Source organism: Cebus imitator, unplaced genomic scaffold, assembly GCF_001604975.1.
Source record: "Cebus imitator isolate Cc_AM_T3 unplaced genomic scaffold, Cebus_imitator-1.0 Scaffold53, whole genome shotgun sequence".
NCBI classification, from domain to species: domain Eukaryota; kingdom Metazoa; phylum Chordata; class Mammalia; order Primates; family Cebidae; genus Cebus; species Cebus imitator.
Genome location: NW_016107368.1, coordinates 9,300,867 through 9,318,091, shown reverse-complemented (window position 1 = coordinate 9,318,091; position 17,225 = coordinate 9,300,867). Strand labels below are relative to the sequence as shown.

The window sequence follows — 17,225 nt, the reverse complement described above, 5'->3', positions numbered from 1 at the left end:
CAAGAAAGCACAGGGAGGTTTGAAGAGGAACTTATTATTCTCAACATCTGCTTTTCTTATTCATTTGTATAAGACAGGATCCAGTCAAAACCTATACTTGTCATCTGAAGAATGATTTATCTCTTAAGAAATATTTTCATTAAGAAAAAAATCTACCCCTACTTTTCCCTGCTTAAAAATACGTTCCTGAATTTGCTTTGTTGTAAGACTAGGTCAATTACTAACTGCCCATTCTTAAATTCCAAGTCACATTTCAAATTTGGGGACCTAATTTTTGATAATGTGAGTGGAGGGAAGGGCGCAGCCAGGGTCACATAGAGGGAAACTCAGATTATGGCCTCCACCCTGCTTCATATCTCCCTCAATACCGGGAATACTGCTTTAGATTTCCTGAAACCTTTCCTTTGGCCTCAGGGTAAATGTGGATGGAATGCTTTTGTTTTCAGTATGATGACAAATTTTATTTTTCAACATGAATGCTCACCTAAGGGCACTCTGAGGCCTTTTTCATTTAATGGAGTTCACCCAGAGTCTCACCCACCTGCTAGAAGATGGGGACTCCATTCCCCAACCAGAGTTTGGATCTAAGCCTGTTGTTGACCCAGCTCTGTGGGCTCTATTTGTAAGACACTGGCTGAGAATGGGCTTCACTGATGCCCTCTGCAATCTGCCTTTGTTGCTTCCCTGTTCCCTTACTCCCTACTGAATTGGGAGGCTGGACAGAGTGTGAAGGGCGTTCTTCCCAAGTACCTCTCTCACTTGCCGTCTCTTTCCCCAGATTTGCCTCCACAACTTGACTCTCCTCTAGGAAGAGCACTCCAGAGAGCAGGAATATGGCCCCAGGGATCCTGACAACCAGGGAGGAGGTGAGTCCTGAAATTTCTTCCTGGCTCTTGCAGGAAGGCTTCATCATCTTTTCTTGTCCTGAAGGCTGCCTTCTTAGTGTTAGGCAAAGCCTATCTTGATCTTGCAGGTGTGACTCATATGAAGCTCTCAGTCTTATTTGCTACATTTATGACTCAGGTATTCACCAAGTAGTTAACTGTGACCATCACATCCTGGGCAGTTAGAATAAAAATACAGGACATCCATGCTTATGTGCCCAGTGACTCCAACGCCATACAGAATTACAGTGGCTCACACCTGTAATCCCAGCGCTGAGGGAGGCTGAGTCAAGTGGATCACCTGAGGTCAGGAGTTTGAGAGCAGCCTGGCCAACATGGTGAAACCCCATCTCTACTAAAAATACAAAATGAGTTGGTCGTGGTGGCGGGCACCTGTAATCCCAGCTACTTGAGAGACTGAGGCAGGAGGATCACTTGAACCCAGGAGGCAGAGGTTGCAGTGAGCCAAGATCATGTCACTATGCTCCAGCCTGGGCAATAGAGTGAGACTCCTTCCCAAACAAAAAAATGTAGGAAGGCTCTCAAAAGAGAAATTGTTTGATTTGTCCCTGAAGGGTTTGGCAAGCTGAAGAGTTACGGGAAGAGACTGCTGTGAAAATGGCACAGGGTGGTGGCCCGTGCCTTAATCCCAGCTACTCGGGAGGGTGAGGCAGGAGAATCGCTCGGGCCTGGGAGGCGGAGGTTGCACTGAGCTGAGATTATGCCATTGCACTCCAGCCTGGGCAACAGAGCGAATTCCATCTCAAAAAAAAAGGAAAGAAAAGAAAATGGCGCAGGAATCCTATCCCTCATAGAGACGAGGTGACTGGCAGGCTATCCCTCACCACGTGGGAAGCTGTCAACAGCCAGTGGTCTTTGGCCACATTCGTTTTCTCTGTGCATGAGTGAGGACACTAACCTGCTATTTCTGTGTGCTACATGAATAGATTTAGTTTTGCAGGCCCATACTTTATTTATAAAGTAAGTTTTCTATACTTAAAAATTGGAGTATCATGCTTAAAGGTTCAGATTGCCTACTTCTCTGAAAATAGATTATTCACCACTGGCTAGGCGGTATGTGAACTTGATGTAACTGAATGGAATTAACACTTACTGACAACCTAAATAGCTGCCAGGCAGGGCATTTTTATGTTGTTTTTATTAATTACACAAAATATTTTTTGTAGTTTTTGCTAATTCAGTTTTGCTTTGTGCTACAAATATGTCAAGTGTAGAATGTTTTTGAGAGATCTGTATGTAATCGTATTCCAGGGCTCATGGTGGTTTTGATCTTATTAAAAGTGGGTTTGATCTTATCAGAACATCACAGAGAGCTGTGAGTCCCTTTTTATTACACATTTGAAAGAAATCTGTAACACCTTTGAGAGAACATGCGTATGTAGCACAGGCAGTTCAGAATTTTTTTCCAGGGTAATGGAAGACTTTTTTCTTCTGTATGCTGCACTTTACTGTGTACGTTAAGAGAAGCATTCTTGCCAAACATGGAACATTGGCTAATATTTTCTGTCCTTACTTTTACTTCCTGTGGAATCTTTAGCAGGTCCTAAATTTATTCTGTCTGTGACCATCTTCTCTCAGTATACATTTTTTTTTAGCCATTTCTTTGTGAAAAATTGTGAAAAGATACAAGCATCTAAAAGGCTTAGCTTTTTAAAATGAAGCTTGCATACCTAGAATAGTGTCTCTTAGTTGAAAAATACTTGTTGCATAAAGGGAAAGAGGTTTGTTTGTTACATTGCATGCTATTTGAAGTATTGAAATTTTATATTTTATGATTTTCAAAATTGCAATCCCTGGGGCTTTGTTATGTATCAGATCTGAATTATGTAGAAAAACCTGACCTATATACAACATGACATTTAGGCATTTTTCCTAAGGGCTTTTGCCTGAGAGAAGAAACTGTAATATGCCTTATACTTGTAACTTAGAAAGGGAGCTAGTAGGCACAATATGTTAGCTAATAAGAAATTGGCTAGCACCCTGTGAACCCAGAAAATCTGAGACAGGTGTCAGTTAATTTAGAAAGTTTATTTTGCCAAGGTTGAAGATTGTTGAAGAAAAGAGTCAAACTCTGTAAAATATTTTTCATGTTTTATTCTGAGCCAAATATGAGTGACCATTGCCCGTGACACAGCGCTCAGGAGGTCCTGAGAACATGTACCCAGGGTGGTTGGGGCACAGCTTGGTTTTCTATATTTTAGGGAGGCATGACACATCAATCAAATACACTTAAGAAATACTTTGGTTTGGTTCAGAAAGGTGGGACAACTCAAAGGACTTCCAGGCTATAGGTAAATGTAAACATTTTCTGGTTGACAATTGGTTGAGTTTGTCTGTAGACCTAGGATAAATAGAAAGGAAATGTTCAGGTTAAGATCAGATAGCAGACCTCAGAGAGAGAGAGCAGATTGTAAAATGTTTCTTATGTGCCCTAAACGGGTGCCTGGCTCCTAGTTGATTATCTCCTAGATCTGGGAAGGAAGGAAAGAAAGCAAAGGTGAAAGGGGATTCTTTATAGAATGTGGATTTTTTCAAGAAACTTTGCAGGACAATTGCAAGGTATGGCAAACAAATATATTTTCGGGTTAAATATTTTTATTTTCTTCCTTGTCTCGTAATGTTATGCTAGAGTCAAATTGTAAAGTAAGCCACGATATATAAGGTTGAATAAAACCCATCTGATGAGAATTTATGGTTTGTAGGTCATGACTACCCAGACCCCTTAGGAATTTGGGAAAGATTTAAAAAAATCAGAGCTTAGCCCTCAGGATGCAGGCGCATGATGCAGCCCCAGGAAGCCCTGATGGCATGTCCCCGAGGTGGTTGGGAGACATCAATCAATATGTGTAAGAAGTACCTTGGTTCAGTCTGGAAAGGGGGACAACTTGGAGCCAAGGCAGGGAGACTTGAAGTGAGGTTCCAGGTTACAGACAGGTGAGGGGAACAGTTACATTCTTTTGAGTTTCTGATTAGCCTCTGCAAAGGAGGCAATCAGATATGCATCTATGTCAGTGAGCAGAGGGGAGACTTTGAATAGAATGGGAGGGAGGTTGGCCTTAAGCAGTTCCCAGCTTGACTTTTCCCTTTAGCTTAGTGATTTGCGGACCCCAAAATTTATTTTCCTTTTACAACCCCTTCACTGAATCTTAAAATTTTTTTAAATGTTTGTTGTGTGCAGGAGACTGTTGGTTTAAGAACAGTGATACCTACAGCATAGCATCAATTTGTATAAGATTACTGGTTTATTTTGGGGTTCACTCCTCATTGGAATTAAAACTTAAAAAAAAATTTCTGTTGAGATATAATCCATATACCATACAATGCAACCATTTAGAATGTACTCTTCAGAAGATTTTATTGTATTAACAAAATTGAGTAAGTTCACCATCATGTTTTCATCACTGCCAAAAGAAACCTCATACTCATTAGGAGTTATTCCCCATTTACCTCTCTCCCAGCCCCTGGCAACCACTGATCTCCTTTTTGGTCCTATGGATTTACCTCTTCTGGATATTTTATATAAATGAGATCATATAATTATACAAAAATGAAACATATATCATAAAAAACCTACAGAGTAGGGAAATCCAGGGCTCTGCCCTTCCCCAAAAGCAACTAATGAGCTGGCAAACGCTGTCAGAATCAACTTTTGTAAAATTCTGGAATCGAATCAAAACTGGAAGACTTGGTGAAGAAATAAGCTGCTGCTTAGTGGTGAGAGTGCTGTAGCATTTCAAACTGCCTTGCTACCATTAAATTGCCTGCCTCCCACCTGTCCATGAGGAAGCCCAGGCACAAAGATTTAAGTCAACTTTCATAATAAGCACAAAGAACCAAGGAAACCATAGACATAGAACCAAAGGAAACTAAGCATTTTTCAACAGAGAATATCAGTATAGAAAACTTATTTTAAAAGGTATAATATGAAGCCGGGCACAGTGGCTCACACTGTAATCACAGCACCATGGGAGGCTGAGGTGGGTGGATCACCCGAGGTCAGGAGTTCTAGACCAGCCCAACCAATATGGTGAAACCTGTCTCTACTAAAAATACAAAAATTAGCCAGACATCATGGTGTGTGCCTGTAATCCCGGCTACTCGGAAGGCTGAGACAGGATAATTGCTTGAACCCAGGAGGTGGAGGTTGCAATGAGCCGAGATCGTGCCACTGCACTCCAGCCTGGGTGACAGAGTGAGACTTGGTCTCAAAAAAAAACAAAAACAAAAGGTATAATATGGAAATTCTAGAGTTGCAAAATACAATAACTGAAGTGAAAAATTCACTAGAGGGGTTCAACAACATATTTGAGCAGGTGTAATAAAGAATCAGTGAACGTGAAAATAGTTCAATTGAGATTATCCATTTTGAGGAGCAGAAAGAGAAAAGAAAAATGAAAACTGAATGGAACCTAAGAGACCTGTATATTAATATTAACCAGGTATACTAATATGCACATAATGGGAATTGCTGAAGAAAAGAATATTTGAAGAAATAATGTTTAAAAACTACTCAAACTTGATAAAAGACATAAATCTATATGTATAAGAAGTTAAATAAACTCCAGAATAAATATAAAAAGATCCACACCAAGACTTGTAGTCAAGTTGTTGAAACCCAAAGACACAGAATTTTGAAAGCAGCGAGTGAGCAGTGATTGATTACTGATGAGCAGTTCTCAATAATATTAATACCTGATTTCTCATCAGAAACCATGAAAGCCACAAGTGAGTGAGATAACAGTTAAGATATTGCAAGAGAACACTGTCAACTAAGAATGCTATACCTGGCAAAACTATCCTTCAAGAATGAAGGAGAAATTAAAACATTTCTAGATAAACAAAAGCTGAGGGAGTTTATTAACACATCTGCCCTACAAAAAAATGTGTCATCCTTTCTGAAATGAAAGGATGCTAGACAGAAACTCTAAAGCATAGGGGAGAACACTAGTAAAGGTAACTTCATAGCTAAAATTAACACGTGCATAAAAATCATAAATCTATGTTAATAGGCATATAATACATAAAGATGTAATATGTAACAATTACAACATAGAAGGGAGGGATGGAAAGATATAGGAGCATAATGTTTGTGTACTGTTGAAACAAAGTTGGTATTATGGCTAAATGGCAAAAGTAAATCCTTCCTTATCAGTGTAGTATAGATGGATTAAACCCAAAGCATATGCATGGATTGGCAGACTGGAGTAGAAATGAAACTAAAAATCACCTGTGTACTGTGTACAAGAGACTCACTGTAGATAACAGGAAGCAGAGAGGTTGAAAGTAAAAGGATAGAAAAAAGATAATTTATGCAAACAATAACCAAAAGCTGTGGTGACTATATCATTGCAAGACAAAATAGACTTCAAATCACAAAAGGTTATATGAGATTAAGAGGACATCATGGGCTAATGAAATTATTCACTACTGAAAGAAGATAGAATTATAAGCATACACCTAGCAACATAGCTTCAAAATATGTGAAGTAAAAATTGACATAATTGAAGAGAAAAATAGTTTTATAAGAACGATTGGAAACTTTAATACATCACTTTCAACAACAGCTAGAACAACCATATAAGAAGTCAATAAGAAAATATAGTGGTATTCAGAGACGAATATACAAAAAATAAAAATATATATATAGGATTTACACTGTAAACCAATTGTGCTTAACTGATATACAGATGGTCCCCAACAACAACCTTTCGACTTGCAATGAGTTTATCAGGATGTAATCCCATTGTAAGTTGAGGAGCATCTGTATACAGAACATTTCACCCGACAAGCGCAGAATGCACATTCTACTGAAGCACACATGGAACTTTCTCTAGGATAGGCCATATGTTAGGCCACAAAATAAGTCTTAATGTATTAGAAATGATTTAAATAATATGAAGTCTCTTTCTGATCATAATGGAATGAAACTAAAAAGGAATCCTAGAAAATTAGTGAATACGTGGAAATTAAAGAACATATAAACAATGAATGGATCAAGGAGAAAATCAAGGGAAAGTAGAATATACCTTGAGATGAATGGAACTGAAAACAACCCACTAAAACTTATGCAATACAGGAAAAGCAGTGCTAAGTGGAAAATGTATGGTTCCAATCAGTAACTTTATTATACACAGTATGGAACTAGAAAAAAACTAAACTGAAGGTAGCAGAAGGAAGAAAACAATAAAGGACAGAGCAAAGGTGAATAAGGGAGAAAAGACAACAGAGAAAATCAGTGGAACTAAAAGTTACTTAAAAAGAACAAAATGCATAAACCTTTAGCTAGGTTATCTAACCAAAACAGAAGACTCAAATAACTAAACTCAAAAATGAAATTGGAGCTATTACTGCCAATTTTAAGGAAATAAGGATTTTAAAGTAATATATGAACAAAAGTATACCATTAAATTTGCTAACCAAGTGAAGTGTACAAATTTCTAAAAACATACAGCTTATTAAAACTGATGGAGGGGTGGGTGCATGGCTCACGCCTGTAATCCCAGTGCTTTGGGAGGCCAAGGTGGGCAGGTCACGAGGTCAGGAGTTGGAGACCAGCCTGACCAACAGGGTGAAACCCTGTCTCTACTAAAAATACAAAAATTAGCTGGGCATAGTGGTGTGTCCCTGTAATCCCAGCTACTCAGGAGGCTAAGGCAAGAGTATCCCTTGAACCCAGGAGCTAGAGCTGCGGTGAGCCGAGATCACGTCACTGCACTCCAGCCTGGGCGACAGAGCGAGACTCTTTAAATAAATAAATAAATAAATAAATCTATAACTAGTAAGTATATTGAATTAGTAATAAAAATCCTCCCAAAGGCTGGGTATGGTAGCTCACACCTGTAACCCCAGTGCTTTGGGAGGCCAAGATGGGTGGATAACTTGAGGTCAGGAGTTTGAGACCAGCCTGGCCAAGATGGCAAAATCTCATCTCTACTAAAAATACAAAAATTAGCCAGGCATGGTGGCAGGTGCCTGTAATTCCCGCTACTTGGGAGGCTGAGAGAGGAGAATCATTTCAACCTGGGAGCTGGAGGTTGCAGTGAGCTGAGATCATGCCATTGCACTCCAGCTTTGGCAACAGAGTGAGACTCTGTCTCAAGAAAAAAAAAAAATCCTCCCAAGAAAAAAAAGCCCATGAGCAGATGGTTCTGCTTGTTAATTCCACCAAACATATAAAGAAGAGTTAACATAAATCTTTCTCAGACTCTTCTAAAACATTGAAGAGAATATACTTCCTAACTTACTCTATGAGGACAGCGTAACACTGATACCAAAAAGATACTACAAGAAAAGAGGACTATAAGCCAGATATCCTTTAAGAATATAGATAAAACAGTCCTTACCAGAAATATTCTCAAATTGGATTCAGCACTATATTAAAGTGCAGAGTATAATGTAACAAAGGATTATATTATGACCAAGTGGGATTTACTCCCAGAATGAAAGGATAGTTCAACAAATGAAAATCAGTAATGTAATATACCACATTGATGAAATAGGATAAAAACCCCATGATCATCTTATTTGATGTAGAAAAGCATTTGACAGAATTGACCACCCTTTCATGATAAAAAAAAAAAAAAAAAACCTGTAAACTAGGTATGGAAGAAAACTCCCTTAACATGATAAGGGCCATGTATGAAAAATTCACAACTAGAATCATTCTTAATGGTGAAAGACTAAAACCGTTTCCCCTAGGAACAGGAACAAAGCAAGGATGCCCACTTTTACCCCTTCTATTTCATAATACTGACAGCTTTAGCCAGAGTAATTAGGCAACAAAAAGAAAAGGCATCCAAATTAGGAAGAAATAAAATGATCTCTTCACTGAAAGCATGATCTCATATTTACAAAACACTGGAGTCCTCTGCTGTGGTATGAATGTGTCTCCCAAAATTCATCTGTTGAAATTTAATCACCAATGTGATAATATTAAGAGGTGGGCCTTTAGGAAGTGTTTGTCATGTGTGGGCCAGGCATGGTGGCTTACCCTGTAATGCCAGCACTTTATGAGGAGGATCACTTGAGCTCAGGAGTTTGAGACCAACCTGGGCAACATAGTAAGACGCTCTCTTAAAAAAAAGAAAAAAAAAAAATTAGCCATGTGTGGCAATGTACACCTGTGGTCCCAGCAACTTGGGAGGCTGAGATGGAAGGATTGCTTTAGACTGGGAGATTGAGGCTACAGTGAGCTGTGATCATGCTGCTGCACTTAAGCCTAGGTGTCAAAGTGAGACCCTGTCTCAAAAAAACACCAAAAAAGCAAACTGGTGAAATGAGACACTAGTAAATTATGATAAGCTATATGTATGTAATGTAGCACCTAGAGCAACCACTTAAAAAGCTATACAATGGCCAGGCGCAGTGGCTCATGCCTGTAATTTCAGTACTTTGGGAGGCTGAGGGAGGTGGATCACCTGAGGTCAGAAGTTCAAGAGCAGCCTGGCCAACATGACGAAACCCTGTCTCTACTAAAAATACAAAAATTATCCAAGTGTGGTAGCGAGAGCCTGTAATCCCAGCTACTCAGGAGGCTGAGGCACAAGAATTGCTTGAACCCAGGAGGCCGAGGATGCAGTGAGCCAAGATGGTGCCATTGCACTCCAGCCTGGACAACAGAGCAAGATTCTTTCTCTTAAAACAAACAAACAAACAAACTATACAGTGAAATATCCTAAGAAACACTTTATGCAAATCAAGACAGAATTATAAAAAAGTAAGTTTGGGCCAGGAGTGGTGGCTCACGCTTGTAGTCCCAGCACTTTGAGAGGCCAAGGCGGGCAGATCACCTGAGGTTGGGAGTTCAAGACCAGCCTGACTAACATAGAGACACCCCTGTCTCTACTGAAAATACACACAAAAAAAAAAATTAGTGGGACATGGTGGCACATGCCTGTCATCTCAGCTACTGGGGAGGCTGAGCCAGGAGAATCACTTGAACGCGGGAAGTGGAGGTTGCGGTGAGCCAAGATTGTGCCATTGCACTCCAGCCTGGACTACAAGAGGGAGACTCTGTCTAAAAAAAAAAAAGGTTTGAGTAACCCATGAGAAGGTTGTAAATTAAACAAAGAGGTATTATATTGTTTAATGAGAAATCAAAGGATAAAAAAGAAAAGAAACAGAGGTAAAAAGCCCAGAGAACAAGCAGAAATGAAACTTAAATGGCAGACATTCCAGCCAATAACAGAATACATACTCTTTTCATGTGCCTTTGGAAACATATACAAAGATAGACATATTCTAGGCCATAAAACAACATAAAGCAAAACTTTATTTAGTTAAAATTTTTTTTTTTAATTTAAGTCATGTAATGTTGGTCATATCAGTAGGCCAAAGAAGAAAAATCATGATTATATCAGTTAATGCAATGAGTTTGGCAGAATTCAACAACCATTTGTAAACAGACTCTCAGTACAATAGGAACAAAGGAGAATCTTCTAAAAATCTACAGCTAACATTCTTTTTAAAATTTGGTAGGCCAGGCGCGCACGGCGGCTGCGGCGCGCAGACACAAGTAGTTTACATTGTTGCGCGACTTTTGCAACAACTCGCAGCGCTGCGGCCGCTGCCCGCTGCCTGCACCGCCGGCCGGGCATGAGTTAGTGGCAGACATGGACACCAAACATTTCCTCCCGCTCGATTTCTCCACCCAGGTGAACTCGTCCCTCACCTCCCCGACAGGCCGAGGCTCCATGGCCGTGCCCTCGCTGCACCCGTCCCTGGGGCCTGGCATCGGGTCCCCACGGCAGCTGCACTCCCCCATGAGCACCCTGAGCTCCCCCATCAATGGCATGGGCCCGCCCTTCTCCATCATCAGCTCCCCCATGGGCCCGCACTCCATGTCGGTGCCTGCCACACCCACCCTAGGCTTCAGCACTGGCAGCCCCCAGCTCAGCTCACCCATGAACCCCGTCAGCAGCAGCGAGGACATCAAGCCTCCCTTGGGCCTCAGTGGCGTCCTCAAGGTCCCCGCCCGCCCCTCAGGAAACATGGCATCCTTCACCAAGCACATCTGCGCCATCTGCGGGGACCGCTCCTAAGGCAAGCACTACGGCGTGTACAGCTGTGAGGGCTGCAAGGGCTTCTTCAAGCGGACGGTGCGCAAGGACCTGACCTACACCTGCCGCAACAACAAGGACTGCATGATTGACAAGCGGCAGCGGAACCGGTGCCAGTACTGCGGCTACCAGAAGTGCCTGGCCATGGGCATGAAGCAGGAAGCCGTGCAGGAGGAGCGGCAGCGTGGCAAGGACGAGAATGAGGTGGAGTCAACCAGCAGCGCCAACGAGGACATGCCGGTGGAGAGAATCCTGGAGGCCGAGCTGGCTGTGGAGCCCAAGACCGAGACCTATGTGGAGGCCAACGTGGGGCTGAACCCCAGCTGGCCGAACCACCCCTTCACCAACATCTGCCAAGCAGCCGATAAGCAGCTCTTCACCCTGGTGGAGTGGGCCATGCGCATCCCGCACTTCTCAGAGCTGCCCCTGGACGACCAGGTCATCCTGCTGCAGGCAGGTTTGCCAAGCTTTTGCTCCGCCTGCCGGCTCTGCGCTCCATTGGGCTCAAGTGCCTGGAACATCTCTTCTTCTTCAAGCTCATTGGGGACCTCCCATCAACACCTTCCTCATGGAGATGCTGGAAGCCCCACACCAAATGACAGTCCTGCGGGCCCATCCTTCGAGCCTGTCGGGTCCGGCCACCCCACCTGGATGCAGCTGCTCTTCTCAGCCTGCGCCCTGTCCCTGCCCTTCTCTGGCTGGCCTCTTTGGACTTTGGGGCACAGCCTGCAACTGCTCTGCCTAAGAGATGTGTTGTCACCTCCTTATTTCTGTTACTACTTGTCTGTGGCCCAGGGCTGTGGCTTTCCTGAGGCAGCAGCCTGAGTGGCAAGAACTACAGTGAGCCCAGCCAGGTGCTTCCCCACCAGGCTCTCGGGACACCCTGCCACACCCCACGGGTCTTTTCTAAAGATAGCACTAACATCAGCTCATTAGCCACCTGGGCCTGTTCCCAGCTTGGCCCGGCTGGATGAAGCGGCTTCCCCCTGGGCCCCCCTTCGCAGTGGCTGCTTCCTGGGCCACCAGGGCACCCCGGCGCCTTCAGGCATGTTCCTCAGCTGGTCACCTCCTTGCTTTGCCTTCCGATGGGGCTCCTGAGGCTGAGGCGTGAAGATGCCGCAGAGCCAGGCCACCCTAGGCTTCGTCAGGTGTGTTTGGAAGCTGGCCTGCTGGGCCCCTCCACCCTAGGGCCTGTGTCAGCCTGGAAGCACACGGGCTCTGGGAAAGATAGCCTTGACCTTCGGTGTTCCAAGTCACGGTGTTCCCCAAGAATTCTGGGCCGGCAGCCTGCTGGCAAAGACCCTAAACCTTTCCCTGTGGGGCACCCAGGAGGGCCTGGCCGGCATGTGCATCCTGTGGGTGGCCGGCTGATGTCCCCGCTGTGGTCAGGGTGTGTGACCTGGTGCCCATCCACGCAGGTGTATGGTGTAAACATGTATGTGCTGTGCAGACGTGTGTGGAGAGAGCCGCGCACCAGGGCCACGGAGAGGCGGAGCAGTTACCAATGTTTCGTGTTTATTTTTAATCAAGACGTTTCCCCTGTTTTCCTATAAATTTGCTTAGTGTAAGCAAGTACATAAAGGCCCTCCTTTGGTGAAATCCGGATTCGAATGAATATCTCAAGGCAGGAGATGCATCTGTTTTAAGATGCTTTGGAGCAGACAGCTTTAGCCGTTCCCAATCCTTAGCAATGCCTTAGCTGGGACGCATAGCTAATACTTTAGAGAGGATGACGGATACATAAGAGAGTAACGATAGGAGAAAATGTCTAAAGCTTCTGGAAAGGTAAAAAAAAAAAAATCTATTTTTGTACAAATGTAATTTTATCCCTCGTGTATACTTGGATGTGGCGGGGGGAGGGCTGGGACTGTTTTGTTTCTGCTTCTAGAGATTGATGTGAAAGCTTCCTCCGAGAGATGCCAGGGCAGACGATGGCAAAGGAGAGGGCCCCTGTGACAGCGGCGAGGCTTGAGAGGAAACCGCCGCCAGGGGCATCTTCCTTGGGGACGGGAGGGTGGGCCTGAGGCTTTCAAGGGTTTTCTTCCCCTTTTGAGTAATTTTTAAAGCCTTGCTCTGTTGTGTCCTGTGGCCAGCCTTCCTGTGACTGTGACTGAAACGGCTTCCCCATATGATCGTCTGAAACGTGGTGGCGGCAGGTGCCGGGGTCTGATGGACAGTGGCATAGAATTGTGGAAAAGAAACACGCAAAGGGAGAAACATGAGAGAAGAAACAAAATATGAGTGTTTAAAATACATCGCCATTCAGTTCTTGAAAAAAAAATTTGGTAATAATACATAACACAAAATTGACTGTTTTATAAACTTTCACAATTCAGTGGCATTAAGTACGTTCACACTGGTGTATAACCATCACCACTTTCCAGAAGTTTTTCATCATCCCAAATAGAAATTGTGTATCCATTAAACAATAACTCCCCATCCCCACTCCTCCCAGCCCCTGGTAACCTCTGTTTTACTTTGTCTGTATGAATTTGCCGGTTTTAGGTACTTTACATAAATGGAATCAGACAATATTTGTCCTTTTGTGACTGGCTTATATCACTTGGCTATTTTCAAGGCTTAGCTCCTAAAAACATCCATCAGAATGTCCCTCCTTTTTAAGGCTGAAAAATATTTCATTCTGTGTGTATACCACATTTTCTTTCTTTATTCATCTTTATTCACATTTTCTTTATTCATTCAGTTGATAAATATTCAGGTTGTTTCCAGCTAGTGTAAACAGTGCTGCTATGAACATTGGTATCCAAGTATCTGTTTGAGTCCCTACTTTCAAGTTTGGGGGGTATATACCTAGGAGTGGAATTGCTAGATCAGATGGTAATTACATGTTTAAGTTTTTGAGGAACTGCCAAGCTGTTTTTTGTAGAAACTGTACCGTTTTATATTCCCATCAGCAGTGTGCAAGTTTCCAATTTCTCCATACCCCACAAAAATATGTTTTCCTTTTTTCTGGTTGTAGCTATTTTAATGTTTGAAACGGTATTTTTTATTTAATTTAATTTTAATTAAAAATTGTTTTTAAGGGGTGGGAGGGGAAAAAAAAGAAAAAATTTGCATCTGCTCTGATTCTTGTCTATGGAACAGTATTTTTAATGGTGAAAGACTGCTTTCTTTCCACTATTGGGAACAAACCAAGGTTTATCTGTTCTTACCACTCTCATTCAACATAGTGCTGTAAGTTCTAACCATAGTAATAAGGCAAGAAAAGGAAATAAAAGACATACAGATCATTAACAAAGAAATGAAACTGTTCCTATTTGCAGAGAACATGATTGTCTATGAAGAAAATCTCAAGAATGAAGGGAAGAAAAGCTTTTAAAGCTAAGTAAGTTTAGTCAGGTTGCTGTATACAAGATAAAACAGACAATTGTATCACGTCATAGCATGAACATATGGTCACTGAAGTTAAAATACAGTACCATTAAAATTACTAAGAAAAGAAGAAAGCTGAAGAAATTCTTAGGTGTAAATCTAACAAAACATGTAGAGTCTGTTTGCTGAGACTCACAAAATGCTGATGAAAGAAATCGTATACTGTCTAAATAAATGGAGAAGACATGCCGTGTTCATGGATTTGAGGATTCAACATAGTAAAGATGTAAGTTCTCACCAAATTGATATACAGGTTTAGTGGAATCCTAGCAAAATTTCAGCAAGAGCTTTGGAGATATAGACAAGATTATTCTAAAATATGCATAGAAAGGCACAGGCTATTTTAGAATAGCTAAATCAACTTTTAGCATGAAGAATGAAGTGAGAGGAGTTGGTTTACCTGATTTCAAGTCCTGCTGTTTAGCTGCAGTGATCAAACCTGTGTGTTTGATCAGTAGAACAGAGAGCCCAGAAATAAAACCAGCATCAATGTATGGAGGGGATTAATAGTCTTGAACATATGGAACCAGGTTTCAGGTTAAAAGCAGGATCCAACAGTCTCACTTGGGTGCCCCAGGACTGCCTTCTTTCTGCCTTGACTAGCGGCTTAAGTTGGTTAGTGAGCCTGGCTGGCTCTTGAGTGAGCAGGGATGTGTTTGTGTTACAGGCACTGATGGGCTTCTGGGATGTGGCTGTGGCCTTCACCCAGAAGGAGTGGAAGCTATTGAGTTCTGCTCAGAGGACCCTGTATAGGGAAGTGATGCTGGGTAAGTTAGCCATCTGGTCTCGCTGGTTAAGGCTGGCCTGTTTAAGGTTTCAGATTCTGCTTGTGCACATTTTAAGCTCTTACATAGCAGCTGCCGTGCTTCTGACTTGGAAAGAAAAATAGTTTTTTCCCTATTCTCCCAGAAAATGCTCAGCTTTTATAGTGAAGTTGTGTGTGTGTGTGTGTGTGTTGCGTGTATGTGGTATGTCTGACACTGCATTTTCAGGCCTGTTTACCCTGGCTGGTCTCCTCCTCTAAGGTTATCTTCCTTTAAATGGAGGAATACTTTGATTGATTGACTCCAGCACAGGGTAGAATCAGTATATTGCCTTTAGATCTAGATCCCCTCCCTCTGTTCATCCTTTCTCAGCATTCTGACATTGTTTACTCCACCTCTGCAACTCCCTACCGCCTTCTGGGCTTATTGTATTCATGGGTTGGCTCTGAGTTTTGAGATAGCCTCCTAAGCCACTAACTCAAGTTCACCTTTTTTTCTTCTGTGAGTAGGAATTGCATTTTCCAAACCAAAGCTCATCACACAGCTGGAGCGAGGGGACGAACCTTGGAGAGAGGAGAGCAAACATCTTCTGGACCTTTGTCCAGGTGAGTGAGAAGCCCTGGGCAGGCAAGGGTGCAGGGCAGTGAGGAGCTCAGTAGGTAAGGAAGGAGGGGCTGTCTTTGAGGTGTTAGGAGGAAGCTCTTCTTCTTCAGGCTTCCTAGACCACTGGTAAAGGCTGCATGGCACTGCCTGCCTTAGGAATAGTATGATCAAAAATAAGAAATACATATTCTGTGATTAAAAGTAGTTAGCAAATGAAATAGCATACAAATCAGTATTCTATTTATAATCCTCCGCCTTGAACCAAGGGTCTTCTGTTAAGTAGCTTACTTCCATTAAATTGTTCACTTCTGTTGTGTTAGGGCACTTGAAACCCTGATTCCGTTTCTTGCTATGGCTCTCTACTTACTAGGTACATTTCTGATCAGTGCTCTTAAATATTTGTTCCTGGGGCTGGGTGTGGTGGCTCACGCCTGTAATCCCAGCACTTTGGGAGGCCAAGGTAGGTGGATCACATGGCCAACATGCTGAGACCCCGTCTCTACTAAAAATACAAAAGATTAGCCAGGCATGGTGGCATGCACCTGTAACCTCAGCTACTCGGGAGGCTGAGGTGAGGGGATTGCTTGAAACTGGGTGGCAGAAGTTGCGATAAGCTGAGATTATGCCACTGCACTCCAGCCTGGGTAACAGAGTGAGACTTCCTTTCAAAAAAATTTTTTTTGTTGTTCCAGGAGACTCAATTTCTAATCTGAGTTATAGCAGGAGTCTTTAAGCAAAAGTAAGGTAAAAAAGAGAAACTAAACATGATAAGAAAATGCCTTATTTTTCTCTTACTGAATATTTACTCACTACAGCAAACAATTTCAGAGGTGATGAAAGCAGACTTCTCTTTTGAGGAGTGTCCTGTATGACTTACAAGAATTCAGTCCTGGAAAGCGTAGTCGCTCACACTTGTAATCCCAGCACTTTGGGAGACCAAGGTGGTTGGATCACTTGAGGTCAGGAGCTCGAGACCAGCCTGGTCAACATGGTGAAACCCCGTATCCACTAAAAATACAAATATTAGCTCGGCATGGTGGCACACATCAGTAATCCCAGCTACTCGGGAGGCTGAAGGAGGAGAATCGCCTGAACCTGGGAGGCAGAGGTTGCAGTGAGCCGAGAACGCACCACTGCACTCCAGCCTGGGTGACAGAGCAAGACTACGTCTCAAAAAAAAAAAAAATTACCTAGGAGTTATGGTATGAACTTACAGACGCTGAAAGCACTGCCAATTTCCAGAGTCTTTAATTTATACCATGGTGGGAATTAGCATTATCTCCAATTGGTAGCTTATTTAAACCTAGAAATAAAATGTTTTTAAAAAGTCAATTTCTGTAGTTTTAACAGTTTTTGTGCATGGATAAGAATATGCTTAAGCCATACGAAAGGAGGAAGTCAAATTGTCTCTATTTGCAGATGACATGATTGTATATCTAGAAGACCCCATCTCTCAGCCCAAAAGCTCCTGAAACTGATAAGCAACTTCAGCAAAGTCTCAG

The 17,225-nt window shown here is 42.5% G+C and overlaps 2 protein-coding genes across 2 annotated transcripts in view; both read left to right on the top strand.

Moving 5' to 3' along the window:
* Positions 1-10,849: 10,849 nt before the first annotated feature.
* Positions 10,850-13,232, top strand: LOC108304340 (retinoic acid receptor RXR-alpha-like). The gene has a single exon (XM_037738459.1). It carries the CDS (start codon positions 11,048-11,050, stop codon positions 11,786-11,788), a length of 741 nt encoding a protein of 246 aa, XP_037594387.1. The 5' UTR covers positions 10,850-11,047; the 3' UTR covers positions 11,789-13,232.
* The window catches only part of ZNF169 (zinc finger protein 169), a 16,635-nt gene continuing 11,486 nt past the window's right edge, over positions 12,077-17,225 (top strand). Inside the window, exons 1-4 of the mRNA XM_017528496.2 lie at positions 12,077-12,111; positions 12,217-12,322; positions 15,024-15,123; positions 15,630-15,725. Coding sequence (XP_017383985.2) covers positions 12,077-12,111; positions 12,217-12,322; positions 15,024-15,123; positions 15,630-15,725 — 337 coding nt within the window. The remainder of the gene's footprint in view (positions 12,112-12,216; positions 12,323-15,023; positions 15,124-15,629; positions 15,726-17,225) is intronic.

Bases quoted from the DNA above. Each gene is read 5' to 3' on its own strand.
- LOC108304340 (XM_037738459.1), top strand. From the start codon at position 11,048: ATGATTGACAAGCGGCAGCGGAACCGGTGCCAGTACTGCGGCTACCAG.